The following is a 17,349-nucleotide window of genomic DNA, read 5'->3' as shown; positions in this document are numbered from 1 at the left end:
GCCAGCTGCCACCCTTTGGAAATCAATGGTGTAGCTGGCTACTGGGTGTGAGCCTTGGCATATGTGGAGCGTGGATGAGGTTAGGGCCCCCGTCCCAGAAGGGTGGGCAAAATTGTTTCGCAGAGAATCGATAATTAAGCCTCTTAGAATGTGAATGTGAATGCTGAGAAGGCTGAGGACCCACCATTTAGAATCAGAATCAGAAACAGAAGTTTTATTGAAGGATCTGTATATTATAATGTTTGTTTTTATATAAATGAATAGGTAGTACATTTGTTATGGCTATTACTATTATTAATATTTATTTGAACAAGACAATAGACATTAAACAGTGTTTAAATTTTTTGTCACCATATTAAAGGCATCTTAAATACAATATACATTCTTTTATCAATCTAATAGGAGTTCATATTGAGTGGGAATGAAAAGGTTCATTCTGGAGGAATGAGGTACAAGGTTTTTTGCTGAATTTACTTTTGAGTAGGTATTAGGTCACTAATGGTCTTGCCATTTTCTAGTCGCTTCTCCATCTCCACCAGCAGCTTCACTCCATCTACCACCATCTGAACAAGCTCCACCTCAGAGAAGCCCAGCCGGTCAGCATTAGAGATATCAAACACACCACCCACTGCAGCAGTGTCCACACCACCTGACAGATTAAATTCAGCCATTAGTATTACCACAGGAACCATCAGCCACATAATGACTACCAATACCATACATGTTGCCTTCTTATATGGGCTCTGTAACATTTACCTGTTCCACGCTTTTGAAGGCGTAATTTCATAAGCACATGATCAAGCTTCTTGTGCCTACTCAGGTTGGGGAGTTTGACATGCACACCTGCACGCAGACCTGTGCCCAGGTTAGAAGGGCAGGTGAGGATGTAGCCCAGGTGTTCATTCCACATAAACTCACGCCCCTTACTCTTGAATAGCTCTTCAATCTGAAAGGGTACAAATCAGTTAGCATCAGTTATATACAGTACAGTAGACAAGTTATTCCTCAACTACTTTAACTCTATGAAATAATCCATGAACATTAATGAGCAAATTACCTTTGTGAGGCCTGTGCAGAAACGAGTAAACACTTCCTTCATGTTTCCACCTTTCTGCATGGAGATGACACGCAAGTGATCCTCTTCATTCACCCACACAAGGAATGTTTTGTTGTCATTGTGCCTGGAAAAAAATCATTAAAGCAATGTGATCAACAAATGGAACAAAGTTCTTAAAAATTGCCAGGGTTACCAAATTGATCAGCTCACATTAAAGATAAGTCATGTAGCATAAAGCACAAATTTCTCTGAACAGAGAATGATTCAACATGCCTAATTAACTGTGACAACAAAAGCTACTACTAATTAGTCTACAGTCTATATGGGTCTACCACCACACTAACCAGTCAAAGAAATTTAAACAAGTCTTTACTCCATTTGTAAATGTAGCTCATATGGGTAGCAATTACTGAACTGATGCAAGGGGATATCTTTCATAAGAACCAGGTATTAACCAGGACCACTGCTCTGAGAACTGGCAAATACTTTTCTGTTCAATGGTCAGAGAATCATCATTTCATTTATTTCATAAAGGGGATTATTTTATTATCCAGGTAAATCCACTTTGCATTTTGCATCAATTAACTCAATTAACTCTTAATTGCATCAATTTAACTCTAAAGCACATTAGCACTAGCTAATAGACGTTAAACACTTGGTGTTTTTGTTCAAGTAGCATTAAATGTCCAATAGTATATATCCTGTTGGTCAATTAGGTTCAGTTCAGTTCAGTTCAACTTTATTTCATTTCCCGAAGGCAATTTTGTTGCAGCATACAGGCATATCACAAAAACAAAAAACAAACAGACCATATAGAAACAACACATTCACACAATTCACAAGAATTATAAACTTTACCTCGTATTTAAAGTTTAACAGCTGATGGAACAAATGAATGTTTGAACCTATTTGTTTTACTATTAATGATCCTGTATCTAATACCCGAGGGTAGAAGGTCAAACTCATTATACATAGGGTGGGAATCATCTGATAATATAGTCAATACAATCTTTGATGCCCCCTCTTACACAAAACCTCAGTGTTTGGAGAAAAGGACAATTTATTGTCCATAATAGTACCATAATATACTGTTCCACACTCTCAATACTCACTCCAGTATATTATACTAGTTTGTTGGAGTTGAATAGGTTTCCTCTGAGTACTAAAATAAATAATCATTTCCTTAGTTTTGAGAGCATTTAGTTTTAAGAAAGCATTTTGACACCAGCTCACAAAATCTTCAACCACAGGACCCTGCATTGTGTCCTCCTCACTCAGTAGACTGACAATTACAGAATCATCAGCAAATTTTAAAATGTGTCTATTTTTAAAGCTACTCCTACAGTAATTTGTGTATAAAATAAACAATGGGGGGATAGGACACACCCCTGAGGTGACCCAGTAGATGACCCCAACCATTCAGAAAAGCAGTCATTAACTTTAACTCTTTGTGTTCTCTGTACAAGAAAATCCAGGATCCACCCTACCAGACTGTAATTCAGCTCAAATTCATTAATAAGTTTCTCAACTAAAATATGTGGCTGAATGGTATTAAAAGCGGATGAGAAATCAATAAAAAGTAATTTAACAAATGTTTTTGGCTTATCCAAATGCTGAAGTACTAAGTGTAAGAGAGTTGCTACTGCATCCTCTACACCTCTCTTAGTCTTATAGGCAAATTGGAGGGGATCTAACAAGCTCTGAGTTCTTTGCATAATCTCTCTCTTTACTAAATGTTCAAAACATTTCATCACCAGAGACGTAAGCGCCACCGGTCTAAAATCCTCTATCGTTCATACATTTTTCATTTTAGGTACTGGGATCACTGTAGACTGCTTCCACTGTGCAAGTACGTTTTGTTGTTGAAGGGACAAAACGAAAATTTTATAAAATATTGGTCCTAACTGCTCCGCACATTCCCTAGGTAGTAGGCCAAGGTACTTTCCTAATTTTACAATGTTTAAAAACGGTTATCACATTTTCCACATTAAAAAACATGCCATCATACTCCCGTTTGGCATTGACTTTACATTAATTTTTCAAATTCTCAATTTCTTGGTTAAAATCATAGGAATCAAATCTTAAATAAAAATTATTAAATTCCTGTGACAAAATTGCATCTGATCTGAATTCCTTCAAACTAATTCTATTTTTTGTTTTCCTATTTTCTTGACCTGTAATTAAGTGCATCCCTTCCCAAACAGAGCCTAAATTTCCCTTTCTTAGTTTTAACTCAAGATCTTCCTTATAGGCTACTTTAGCACTCTTAATTTCATGTTTAATTTCTATTTTTAGCCTATATTTTTAGGTATATCCTGTTGGTCAATCTTAAATAAATTTGTGGAGTTTAATTACATACAAAATAAGTTTTTGTGGCTTACTGAATTCCTTAAAAGCTAGCAAAAAATATGCTGAGCTGATCTATATTGTATGCATTCATGTATCATTCACACGCAATTCTATTAGAAATAGTTAAAGTTTTAAATACAACTTTGAACTCAGAATGAAAATAGAATGAATTTCAATGAATTAGAATCAATAAATTAGAATCAATGATTCTATTTTTACTTTCTGAAGTATATGGCCATTTGTACCTTCACAAAAGTTTTGTGTAGGTTCTCGGTCACTTACCATATTCCCCTGGCATCAGGCCAATCCCGGGCCATTCCAGAGGCCAACAGCAGGGGAGATACAGGTTTGTCAAACAAAAAGTGGTCATCAATCAGCTGCTGCTGTTCTTCTTCAGTCATATTTTTCAGAGCATAGTATTTTCCCTTCAGGTCTCCACTCAGGGCACCTAAAACTAAAAAACAGACATAAAAACACCGGGGCACGGTGGCTTAGTGGTTAGCACGTTCGCCTCACACCTCCAGGGTTGGGGGTTCGATTCCCGCCTCCGCCTTGTGTGTGTGGAGTTTGCATGTTCTCCCCGTGCCTCGGGGGTTTCCTCCGGGAACTCCGGTTTCCTCCCCCGGTCCAAAGACATGCATGGTAGGTGAGTGAATGAGAGTGTGTGTTTGTGTGCCCTGCGATGGGTTGGCACTCCGTCCAGGGTGTATCCTGCCTTGATGCCCGATGACGCCTGAGATAGGCACAGGCTCCCCGTGACCCGAGGTAGTTCGGATAAGTGGTAGAAAATGAATGAATGCTTTAATGGTGCAATTGGTAAGAAAGTGGGACAAATAAACTATTAAGACAATATAGCGGTTTCTCCACTAGGTGGAGCAATGGGCTGATGAACTATACCTTCTATGGAGAGTTTTTCAATCTCTCTCCTCTCTCCACGGCTGCAGTGTGGTGGCAGGCAAAAACCACGGATGCTCCTGCCTGTTCGCACACGAGAACTCAGCACATAGTTAGGATCCAGATCATCCCCACCCTTTATATTTAAAGAGAAAATAAAAACCTGAATAAAACCACAATTCAACTAGCAATACATAAGGCTATAGCAATGTATACAGTCAATATTTACAAGTCATGACTGTACCTTGAGGTTGTTTGGGTTCAGGTCAGTTTTGTGTTTATCGGTGGGCTTGTATCCTCCATGCCTGTCCTCAATGACTGGGTCAAGCAGCTCCTTAAACACCTCATAGGTCTCCTCATCTCCAGCCACACAGCCCACAGTCATAATGAATGGGTGACCTAGGATGGAGACATGGAAAAATCAGCTCTACATGCAAATGAAAATTTTCACAAAACAAAATTAGACTACACAAGACATGATTACACTAATATGCAATAAACAATGTGACTGAAAATCTAATTTAAGCTTTCACAAAGGACTCTAGTCCTGGACACTGATTTACTTATTTTTGTAAGAAAAGCAAACTTCTAATTCTAAAATTGTTCTTTTACCAGGATTATCTACACCAGTCTGGATGACTTTATCTATGTTGAATACATTTGGAGTGGAACACTCGCTGAGCTTTTTGTACAAATCCAGTGTCATAACTTTAGCTATTTGGTTACTATTTGGTCATCTGAGATTCATAAATGTCCTTAATATAACTCAGTCACGTTTTACGTGCAACACTCTGCTGCTTTTGGAGAGCCAAAGCTCTCAGAGTCTTTACTCTTGGACCTTTTTTTTTATTATTCAATTCAGCAGCAAACTATTCTGCTGTAGAACACCATGTTGCATTCACTATCTGAAATTTGGATATGCCTGGATGTAGTTTGAAAACAATTTTAGTGTTAGCTAAAGCAAGGATATATACAGCTTTAAAACAAGAGTAAGAAGTTTGGATTTTGTATTGCAAGACAGTGGTGCCCAACTCTATTAGCTTTCCGTACTTCAATTGACCATGAAGATGTTGTTCTGTTGGTCTGAGTCTGGTTTGTTTGCAGTTGGGATAAATTACCTGCTTTAAGCAGATGGATTCGGGTATGTGTTCAGGCAAAAGTCATTTACGCAGATTTACCTGGATTATCGACTCCAGTCTGAATCACATCATCCAGCGTGAAGCCACTCGGTGTCTGTTTGTTGTGCAGGCACTTGTACATGGCAGGGGTGAGCACTTTAGCCATGTGGTTGTTGTGCTTGGTCAGATCAGGATACTCTGCTTCAGCCGAGTACTTCATCTTTTTTAAATAGTTTCCCATGGTGGTGGCTCCAATAAAACAAGGGCCTGGTTTTGTTGAATAAAGAATAATGCCGATAATAATAATTTCGCTAAATTGCTAAAAAAAAACTTGTGAAAGTATGTTCTATGAGATATTTGATTATATTAATCTTGTTTGATCTCCGAATTGCCTTCTTGTGCAATCCAGCTTCTGACATTTTAATTTTTGTTAGTTTCGGTCATTTCTGTTAGACAAAAATAAATTTTCTCACCTGTTAATGACGCGTTTGACACAAAATTCCTGAAGTGTGCACCGAGCTCCAAAGTTATCCGAGTCTCCGGTGAGGGTTTGGGATGGAACGTTTATTTTATAGTGTTCAAGAGCGGATCCTATTGGCTCCTATTCTCCTAGACCAATTCTATTATTGGTCTTGGAGAATGTGAGGCTGAGGAAACACCATTTAGAATCAGAATCAGAATCAGAAGGAGCTTTATTGCCAAGTATGATTTTACATACAAGGAATTAGTTTAGTGTCATACTCTTCCAGTACACAGAGACGTCAACATACATATAAAAATAAAAATAAAAAAAATAAAAAACATCTTTAAATACAAATAGACATATTAATTTGTCTATTTGTATTTACATATGTGTATATTATTTATTTTTTTATTTATATTTTTTATTTTATATATCATTACATTGCAACTAACAGTATTGTCAGCAGGTCAACCCGCACTTTTGTGTGGGTGGTGGCCATGTCCGTGTTGGCAGCCATCTTGATCGTGGCTCTTCTGAGTTGGACACCATTTTATACCCTTTCTTTTCTATTTAAGGCTGCCCCCAGTGAACACACTTAGCCAGATGGTCTTTGCTAATATCCCTGTGCCCATAGATGCTTTATTACTTAAGTTTTGATTTTTGTTTTGCTTTCTTTTTCACTGACCTTTTTTCTCTGCGGCTGATTTTTTGCCTGCTCTTATTTTCCTGTTGAAGATTTCATCTCCTGGCAGTAGTCTGCTGTTTTGTTTTGTGGATTACAATTTGACTTTTTCTTTTTCTTGTGACGTTGGCCTCACTTTATTTTCCCTCCTTGGATATTCGGAACTATTTCTCCCGGCAGTTTTCTGCTGTTCTATGTTGTGAGCCTCTGCTGAGAGGGAGCGGCAGTCTCCCATCTGCTCCTCCTTTGATGCCTTCTCCTCAGAGTTGGAAAGAGTTTTTGACGCCATGGTCCTGCAGGAAAATGCAGCGAGATCCCTGATTGAGATGGTGCAGGGGAATCGGTCGGTGGCAGAATTTGCAGTTGTGTTCCACACCGCAGTGGCAGATAGTGGGTGGACCCCAACAGTTCTATATGAAGCTTTCTATTGGGGCCTTTTTCAAGTGAAGGACGAACTTGCCGCTTGGGAATTACCCCTCGGGTTACCAATCTCTCTTGCCACCCAAATCGATCAACGGATCCAGAAGCGGCAGGCTGAGAGAAACCCCCACCCATGAACCACTTCTTGCCCCTTCCCACCCTCAACCTCGGCTCAACCCAAGGAGATCAGGCGATGACACATTTTATCCAGTTGAAAGTAGAGGCTTAGGGCCAATGAATTATGCTTTTACTGCAAAAAGGCGGGTCATATTGCTTCCAACTGCCCAGCAAAAGGTCGAGCAAGGGGCAGTGGCAAGTAGTCTTTAGTTCCACATGACCACATACATACAGTAATCGTTACCCGCTGCCACTCATGTTATCGGTTTTTGAGTTGCTACAGGGAGCCACTGTCTTTTCTAAACTTGATTTCTCTAATGCTTATCATCTCATGCGCATCAGGAAGGGCGATGAATGGAAGACGGCTTTTAAGACTCCCACGGGCCACTACACAGGTATTTGGTCATGCGGTATTCCAGGCGGGAGATGTTGCAGGAGATGCTCAATTATTATGTTTTTGTTTATCTTGACAACATTCTTATTTTTTACCATTCTCTAGAGGAACACCAAGTGCATGTTGTAGGCAACATTCGGATGGATCCATCCCAAGTCACAGCTGTTTTGTCACCCCGGAATGCCAAATTCTGTCTATTTTGCAACAGCATTTCTGGTGGCCTACGCTCCGTAGGGACGTCCATGAATTTGTAGGGGCATGCACCACCTGTGCCCAACACAAGAACTCTAAGACTCAACCTGCTGGGCTCCTTTGCCCGCATTGCCGCTGACTTCATTACCCCTCATTGGCCGGCCAAACTGCCATCCTCCTGGTTATGGACCGGTCCTTCAAGATGGCGCACTTCATCCCCTTACCCAAGCTCCCCACAGCCAAAGAGACTGCCCAACTCCTCCTCCAGCATGTGTTTAAAATAGACAGCCTCCCCAAAGACATTGTCTCAGATCGAGGTCCCCAGTTCACATCTGGATTCTGGAAGGAGTTCTGTCAGCTTCTGGGAACCACAGTCAATCTGCCATCCGGGTTCCACCCCCAGACCAACAACCAGGTAGAACATTGCAATCAAGAATTGGAGATGGGCCAAACAACCTGAATCCTGGTCCACCAAGTTGATTTGGTTGGAGTACACCCAAAGCTTCCTGCCCTCCTCAGCCACAGGCATGTCCCTATTTCAGGCTGCCTATGGCTACCTTTTCTCTATTCAACAGCCCAAAGCATTTGTAACCTCCACTCTCGCCCTAGTCAAGTGTTGTCGCCTCACATGGATGAGAGCCTGGGAGGTGCTTCTCAAATCCTCTCAGGACTATGCTTGTTGGGCCAACCACAAGCGGCGCCTAGTTTGCCTGTCATGTCGGGCAAAGGATCTGGCTTTCTACCAAGGATATTCCTCTCAAGGTGTCTTTCTGCAAGCTCACCCCCCACGATTCGTTAGACTCTTTTCCATCTCCAAGATACTTCAAGTCAAGTCAAGTCAAGAAGCTCCGACTTGAGCACAAATGAAGTGCTGTAATACGAGTTCAACCATCTTCTTGGCTAAGGGGAGTTTGGGCAGTTGGACAAATTTGCCCGTTTTAGAGAACTGGTCCACTACCACCAGGATCACACTCATTTCCTGGGAGCGAGGCAGGTTGGTGATGTCTGGGGAAAGGTGTGACCATGGGTGGGACGGTATAAGCAAGGGGCAGAGAAAGCCCTGTGGGTGTGTACGGGGCTCTTTGATTTGGGCGCACGTCTGGCAGGCAGCCACAAAAGGCCTGAAGTCTCGATCCATAGAGAGCCACTGGAGTCGGCGCCACATGAACTCCAAGGTTCTCACGACTCCCAAGTTCCCCACAAATGGTGAGGCGTGGCCCCAGTCCAGAACCAGAACCTGTGGTCCTACCATGGTTGCAATGTAGAGCCTGTTGAGTGGACCTTCGCCTGGGATGGGCTCCTGTCAGAGTGCCCGGTGGACCGTTTTCTCCAGGCCCCAGCGTAAAGGAGCCACTATCTGAACAGGTGGAATTATTGGTTGGGGCTTGGTGTCTTCTGCCGGAGGGTCCCACCAAAGCCAGGTTTAAAAGATAGAATAAAATCAAACCATGCAAAGTACAGGACACACCTTTCCTGTCGTGGGTTCAGTCTCTTGGCCTACTGGATGTAGGTCAGGTTCTTGTGGTGCATCTGGATAAAGAATGGATGCTTGGACCAGCGGCAATCTCACAATCCCATACATCGTAATTTCTCTCTGGTGCCATCTGCCGGCAAGAGAAATATGTGCAAGAGTGCAGCTCTTTCTTAGCTTCTGACATCTGGGACCACTGACGCCCAAGAGGCCTTCAAGGCCTTGAAGGAGGCAGCGGTCCCAGCTGTATTATTTTATATTAACTTCCCCTGAGGCTTGCCAATGGGCTGGCCAATTGTGCACAAAGCAGAAAAGAATGGTGAGGCCCAGAAAGCATTGGACTGCCTGGACAAAGAAGGGCTGAGGCCATTCCATGACCACCTTGGTCCTAAGTGGTTCCATGCTCAGACCATCCTGAGAGACCACGAGGCCCAGGAAAGAGATGGTACTTACACAAAACAGTGATTTCTCAAGCTTCCCGTATAGGCCATTCTGAAGGAGAAGCTGCAAGACCCAGCAGACATGGACAACGTGCTCTTTCAACAAACTGTTGAAGAATGATGTTCAGGTACACAAAGGCATAGTGATTCGGGGCTCTCCCTGAAGACCTTGTTGATGAGGTGTTGGAAAACTGCTGGGGTGTTCATTATGCCAAAGGGCATCACCAGATATTTGTAATGCCCTAAAGGCATAATGAAGGCAGTCTTTCACTCATCCCCTGCCCTGATGCAAAGCAGGTTGTATGCACTGCGGAGGTCAAGTTTAGAGAAGACTGAGTTCTTCAGGGGAAGGGGTGGCGGTCCTTCACGGTTACTGCATTTAAACCCCTGTAGTCATTACAGGTAAGCATTAGTCATTACAGGGAAGCAGACTCCCTGCCGGTGACGTGAACGGGCAGATATGTCCCAATGATAAGGCCTCTTGGATATATTGATCCATGGCTCTATGTTCTGTAAGGGAAAGGGAAAACAGTCTCCCCCTGGGGGACCAGGTTAATGGTGCAGTCAAAGGGCTGGTGAGGTGGCAGGGTCTGAGCCCCTCTTTGAGGTCTATGTAGTCCTCTGAGAGGCGCAGAGGGGAGTGCCCATCTGAGGCAGTTCTGGGAACACCGAGAGCCCCAGACCACGACTGACTCTGTAGCCTGACTATTTCTGGGTTATGCCACAACCAGGGGAAGCCCAAGATAAAGCGTAATTCGGAAGCCCGAGTGACATAGCGAAAGACACTCTGTATGATGGCCAATGCTTAAGGTGAGCAGATCTGTCTGCATGGTTATGGGCCCGGCAGCCAATCAGCACCCGTCCAGAGCATGAACCGGTAGGGGTTGCGGAAGTGCCTCCAAACAGAGCTTCAAGCTGCGGGTCAAGCCCTCATTAATAAAATTTTACCGGTTTACGTCCCTATAGGTGGTGGGTGGCAGAAAAGAAAAGGCCAGAACTGTGAGGGTTCACATTTAGGCCCCTCTACTTGAGAGGGCCCCTGCCGTTTAAACAACTTGTTGGAGTGAGTGCTCCGGAGCAGGGGCCGGGGTGTCTCTAAGCACAAACGTGTCTCGGGAACTGTGGGAGCAACCGTCTTCGCCCGAGGGGTTGTCTACAGCTGGGGCTCCTTGGGGCTGCAGTAAGGCCTGGATCTGCACTAGCTAACAAGAAACTTGCTGAACTTTAGTGAAGAGCACGGCTAGGGCCTGCTCATACTTGACCAGCGCTGTGGCCTTTCCAGCCATAACCTGCTCTCTCTCTCTTTCTCTCTCTCTCTCTCTCTATATATATATACGTATATATATATATATATATATATATATATATATATATATATACGTATATATATATATATATATATATATATATATATATATATATATATATATACGTATATATTCTTTTGTCACCATATTAAAGCCATTTTGAATGCAAGAAATGTTTTGTTGTCATTGAGCCTGGAAAAAAACACTTAAATGGTGTGACCAACAAATTTAACAAATTTCTTAAAAATAGCCAGGGTTGTCAAAATGTTCAGTTCAGCCCATTTGATCTAGGTCGTGTAGCGTAATGCATATGTTTTCTGAACTGAGAATGATTCAACATGCCTAACAAACTGACAACGAAAGCTACTTAAACTACTTAGTCTAATAAGTCCAAGAAATTTAAACAAGTCTTTATTCCATTTGTAAATGTAGCTCAAATGGGTAGCAAAGTGAAGTGAAGTGATGCAAGGGCATGTATTTCAGAAGAACCATAAGTGTCCAGTATTAACCAGGACCACTGCTCTCAGTACTGGCAAATAATAATGTTCAATGGTCAGAGAATCATCATTTTATTTACTTCATAAAGTGGATTCAGGTATCCGGGTAAATCCACTCTGTATTTTGTATCATTAAATCTAGTGACCAGATGTTAAATTTCCAACATTTGGTCTTTTTATTGAAGAAGCATTAAATGTCCAATAGTATGTATTCTGTTGTAAATAAACACCAATCTTAAATACATTTGAGGAGTTGGATTACATATAAATAGTTTGTGGCTTATTGAATTCTCTCAAAGCTAGCTAAAAATATGCTGAGCTGATCTAGATTGTACACACTGAAATCTGCATTCCCAGTAATCATTCACATGCAATTTTATTAGACATAGTTGCCAAATTTCATCAGAACATCTGAGATTCATAAATGTCCTTAATATAACTCATTCATGTTTTACCTGCAACACTACTGCTTTTAGAGAGCCAAAGCTCTCAAAGTCCGTACTCTTGGTCCTTTTTTTGTATTGCTACAGTACACAAATAGAAAACACGAAAACACAATCTAGAGAGAAGTAATCTGAGATTCATAAATGTCATAAATATAATTCAGTCACATTTTACCTGCACTACTCTACTGCTGTTGGAGTGCCAAAGCAAAAGTATGTACTCTTGGACCTTTTTTATTATTTAATTCAGCAAGTTCACTGTACATGTCGAAAAATCCAATATTCTGCTGTAGAACACCAAGTTGCATTCACCATCTGAAATCGGGTATGCCTGGATGTAGTTCGAAACCAATTTGTAATGTTTTTCCCAGATGGTACAAGGACATACAGTATAGCATTAAAACTAGAGTAAGCAGTTTGGGTTTTGTATTGCAAGACAGTGGTGCCTAACTCCAGTAGCTTTCCCTAGTTCAACACACCTCATATAGACCATAAAATGCTGCTCTATTGGTCTGAGTCTGGTTTGTAGGCAGTCGGGATAAATTACCCAGTGACTTTTGTTGACTGAACTGTGATGCTTTAAGCAGATGGATTTTTGTTTGTGCTCCAAAGTGATTCAGTCAGTCTAGCTTCTGACATTTTAATTTTCGTTTCTGTCTGAAAAAAACATTTTCAATCGTAACAGAATTAGTTGGGTAATGAATGGCAGGGTGCATTTTCTTTTTAAAAGCCAATTGCTGCAACCTGTTCTGTACAGTATTCAAGTGTATACAGTATTCAATAGTATTGTTTGAACCATCAGAGTCTGGCATCACCTGCCTTAGTCAAAGTAGAATATGGCACACCGTATGTGCCTATGGTTAATGTTGGCACAGACGATGTAGTACTCTATTCCTATACTGTTTTGGGTATTGTAAATAACATCTATGTGGTTAGCTTACCCCCAGAGGTGACGGAAGTTCAGTCTTATGTGGCCACAGTAAGTACGCAAGTTGTGCATGGGTCCTCCCCTATACAGGAGCAGATATCAGCAATTGACTTGTCTGTGTTGTCATTAATTCAAATTCAATTTATTTGTATAGTGCTTTTAACAATTCCCATTGCCTCAAAGCACCTTTAAAGAAGTATGGAAACAGAAGAGAAAGAGAGAAAAAATAAATAAATATATAATAAAAAGACAAAATAAGGTTAGATCTAAATAAATTAATACATACAATCAAAGTTTGAAATTAGTTTAAAAATGTTAATTTAAATTTTAAAATACTATATATCTATCCCTAATGAGCAAGATGGAGGTGATGGCAGCAAGGAAAAACTCCCTGAGATGATATGAGGAAGAAACATTGAGAGGAACCAGGCTCAGAAGGGATCCCATCCTCATTTGGGTGACACTGGACAGTAAATAATGTAAATGTAAATAATATCCTTTCTACAACAGTTTATAATAGTGCAACCGAGAGGTCCTGAGGAACTAATGGGTCAGCACAGACTTGATTGTTGACAAAGACCAGACCATGCAGCTGACACAACATTGGTTCAAAGAAGGCATGACAGTCTCCGGGCAGCTCCCTCCACAAGAATCCCATGAGTTACTGGCTGGCCATGCAGGTCAATCCCAGGCAGGGTGGTGACTCCAAGCAGGGGTAGAACATCAGGATTGACAAGGTAGAACCGTAAGAAGAGATGATCAGGTAAGGAACTCTGAACACTGGGAGCTTTGGAGTGGCATATATAGCTCGACAAAGAGAGAGAGGGAGAGTTATATATAGAGAGAGAGAAATGAGAAAATTGTTAGGTATGATTGTAATTAGGTGATAGACAATGTAAATTATGTAGGCAAGACTAGCTATGACAGCATAGCTAAAAGGCTAGAGCCAGAAGGTGACACAAACATGAGGGCTTCCTTTGATGTAAAGCGTCCCACCACTCCACAGTCTGCAAACCTGAGCGACTTGCGAGGGTGGTAAGCCGACAGCATCCAGACATCCCAGTTCACCAAACACTCTATGCTCTCTGCATGTACGGGAATCACCATTGAAGGATGGTCAGCTGGTATATCTCTGTGATTAAAGAGTGACTGTCAGGATCTAGCCCAGACTTTGATATGTGTTTTTTGTTTAAAGAGCCCGAGAGGTGCTTCTCAAATCCTTTAAGGACTATGCTCTTTGGGCCAATCGCAAGCGGCGCCCAGCTCCTAGCTATCATATTGGACAAAAGATGTGGCTTTCTACCAAGGATATACCTCTCAAGGTGTCTTGCCACAAGCTCACCCCCCGATTCATCTGACCCTTTGCCCGTTGCCGTCCGTCTTAAACGCCATAGGATCCTGCGAATCCATCCCACCTATGTGTCCCACCTTAAACCTGTCCAGGCTGCGTTGGACACCATTTTATATCCCCCTTTTTCTATTTAAGTTTCAATTTTGGTTTTGTTTTCTTGTTGATGGACCTTTTTCTCAGTGGCTGATTTTTTGCTTGCGCTCTTCGAAACTATTTTCCTGGCAGTTGTCTGCTGTTTCAGTTAGTGGATTACAATTGAATTTTGATTTTTGTGTGACGTTGGACTCGCTTTATTTTCCCCGTTGGATATTCAGGAATATTTCTCCAGCAGTTGTCTGCTTTTTCCGTTTGAGGATTAAAGTTTCACTTTGTGTATTTTCTCTTGGATTATTGCCCCTCTGTTAGGAGTATTCCTCGGTTTTGACTATTGCTTTGTTCTCCCTGTGTCATTTGCTTATTTATGTTGCCAGATTATTTTTCCATTGTGCCTTGTGCATTTGACTGTCCTTTCACCTTTTTCCTGCCTCTTCATTCTGAGCAACCATATTAAAGTCTCTCATTGCCTTTAGTCAACTGTATGTCAATCTGCGTTTGAGTCCATATTCCCACCCTGACAGTGAGAGGTCGGCATAGAATTCAGGACCTGTGGACTTCAGTGGTGTACCAGGTCATAAAGGCGTCTAAGGAGGGGGGTATGGTGTACACAACAGTGTATACTACCGTACCCACTACAGATTTAAGAAAAGTTAAACATGTGCATCGATTCTTGTTGAAAGCTCAGATCAGTATGAGTCCTTCTGACTTGCCAGATAGTCCAGTAATCTAATCTGTTCAGCCTAGTAAAGAGGAAATTGATGAGGATGATTTGTTCGTCTTGGTGCCCAAGACACTGCAGGTTGATGGTAGACCAATCCCCCGTAGAAATAGCCCTTTGTATCCCGGAGAGTTCTGAGGAGATGCCATTGGGTGAAACCTGTAGGGTACAGTTAGTTCTTGAGAACTATGTAATGAAACTTACATTTCAGCAGTGTGCATTTCCTATTTAAAATCCGGCAGTAGTTGGGGATGCGTCACGTCTGTTTTTTTCTTTTCTGTTTTCCTTGTTTTTGTTCTCTCGTCTTTTATAATTGATGCCTCCTGTTATTCTTACAATGTTGTAACTATTGGCTCATACTATTGTGGGACGTCGTTGCCATTGTTGCAGCCTTACCCTCATGTTTCTTCCTTAATGCGAGGATGCCATCACCTGTTGCTGCTATAACAGTGTTTCTGTTCTTCAATATCATGGTAACGTTGTCGCCTTCCCACCATTTGTGAGGGGGTTGTTGTCTGGTTTCTTCGCATGTTTTATTATTTTATATTTGAGGGGATTTTTATGTTTTTCCTTATTTGGTGTAATGTTAATGAATTTTTTATTTGTTTTAGTGGCTGGAAGCTCCCACAGGTGGAAGGATTTTCTGTTCCATTTCAGGTGGTGGTTTCTTCGGTGTGAGTTGCGTACACTTGGTGTACTGGCTTGATCTGTGTGCATGGGGACCTGTGTGTTTAAAGGTAGGGTCTCCGTTGTTATCGTAAGCCTTTCTTCGCTTTCTTTCTTTGATTTTAACCTCCATGTCAATGTTAAAACCGCTTTCTGCTAATGTCACACATGCGCACTGAACACTCTCTCCACCCATATTGACAAGACAAGCCCCTTTCTGCTCATTGGCTACACGTTTGTTTTGATTTTTGTTTTGTTTGTCGTCCCGACTCAGTTTTCTGAAGCATTTCTCAAACAACGGAGACCCTAATTTAAGTAACTTAAGTAACCAGGTGATCATTTCTCTCCTTTGAGGACCTCAGCCTGGTGGGTTTTTTTTTTTTATTTGGTTTATTTTGTGTAATGCATATGCTTTAGTCTTACTGTAAATTGTCTCAGTATTGTGTTTCTGTTCGGCTCTAGGATTATTAGCATCTGCGTAACCAAGAGTGGTCTGAAACTAAAGTTTTACTATTGTTTTATTACATGACTTGCTGTGTATAATAAAGTTTTGCAGTTTTTTCTTTTATGAGAAAGTGGGTCACCTTGTAAATTTAGCTTATATGTTGACATCTGATGCAGCCTGAAGGTCTATTGAAATGCCCATGAAATGACAGCTTACTGTAGCACTGTGGATTACTTGGTACATGTTAAAATTGATGTTTACAGTTTCTTAAACATTTGGTAATTTGAAGACCTAGCCTCTAAATCAGTACAAAACTGATTATTAACTAGTTTGGTGGTGATGTGGCATGTCTTGAACACTGCTAGCACATTCTTACCCTTACCATAGCTTTTTTATTTATAAGAGGATCTGCACCATAGTGACACCTTTGCAGTTTTTTTTTTAGTTTGTGTAATTTATCTGAAAGAGCTTCTATGAAGCGACTTTGTTTATATAAAAACAATTTTGTTTTGGCCACAATTTAAAAAAAATATTGACTACATTTCTATTTATTTAATGTTTTTCTTCTCTCTCTTTCCTCCGATCTTTAGGTTTATGTGCTGTTTTTCCATCTCTATGTATGACTCCTTTCTCTGTATGTGTGTAGTTTTCCTTTCTGTTTGCTCACTCACTAAGTGGGAGCAACTCAATCTGAATGGATCTATTTAATGGCCTCAGACACATAAACACCCTCTCACTACTCTAAGCAATAATGTGCCACAAGTTGCTAAACACTGTAAAAAAAGAGAATACATTTGTATCTTGTATTCTTTTGGTAAAGAACGTGCACGTGTAGACACACACTATAGCCTCTACAGCAGAGGTATTCGACTAAAATTTAAAGAGGTCCAGTAAGAGAAAATTTCTTGAAGCAAAGGTCCGGAAGATCATAATGTCTAACTAGTTAGTCTGATATATATTTAAGTAGCCTAGTAGTTGTATCAACATCTGCAAGCAATCAATACCTGACTGTCAAATCAAATACATTCAGTACAAGTCAAAAACTAAATATTTATTGTCATGTAACAATAAACATATGTATGATTGTAGATATGTATATTGTTCTCTCATTAAATTAATAAAAGTAGGGCTACATTTCAAAATAAGAGAAAATAAATAAAATGTGAAAATTGTGTATGTTTAAATAAAGTGCTTAACTTTCCCTTTTATATCTCAGTGAGAGAACTGAGCTCTAGCTTGGCTTGCCAGGATTTTAAACCTGGGCTTGAATGGAGTCAGGGCCGCTCTCATACACATGAGGA

The 17,349-nt window shown here is 41.0% G+C and overlaps 1 protein-coding gene across 1 annotated transcript; it reads right to left on the bottom strand.

The window, feature by feature from the left end:
- Positions 1 to 455: 455 nt before the first annotated feature.
- LOC132847262 (creatine kinase B-type-like) lies at positions 456 to 5,653 on the bottom strand. Its single transcript, XM_060872399.1, has 7 exons — positions 5,479 to 5,653; positions 4,545 to 4,699; positions 4,304 to 4,436; positions 3,689 to 3,860; positions 1,058 to 1,181; positions 757 to 946; positions 456 to 649 (listed from the first exon to the last, which is right to left on the bottom strand). Exons 1-7 carry the CDS (start codon positions 5,636 to 5,638, stop codon positions 471 to 473), a joined length of 1,113 nt encoding a protein of 370 aa, XP_060728382.1. The 5' UTR covers positions 5,639 to 5,653; the 3' UTR covers positions 456 to 470.
- Positions 5,654 to 17,349: the final 11,696 nt, after the last annotated feature.

Source organism: Tachysurus vachellii, chromosome 6, assembly GCF_030014155.1.
Source record: "Tachysurus vachellii isolate PV-2020 chromosome 6, HZAU_Pvac_v1, whole genome shotgun sequence".
Lineage (NCBI taxonomy): Eukaryota > Metazoa > Chordata > Actinopteri > Siluriformes > Bagridae > Tachysurus > Tachysurus vachellii.
The sequence above is the reverse complement of the archived record's forward strand: the minus strand, read 5'-3'. Positions and strand labels throughout refer to the sequence as shown.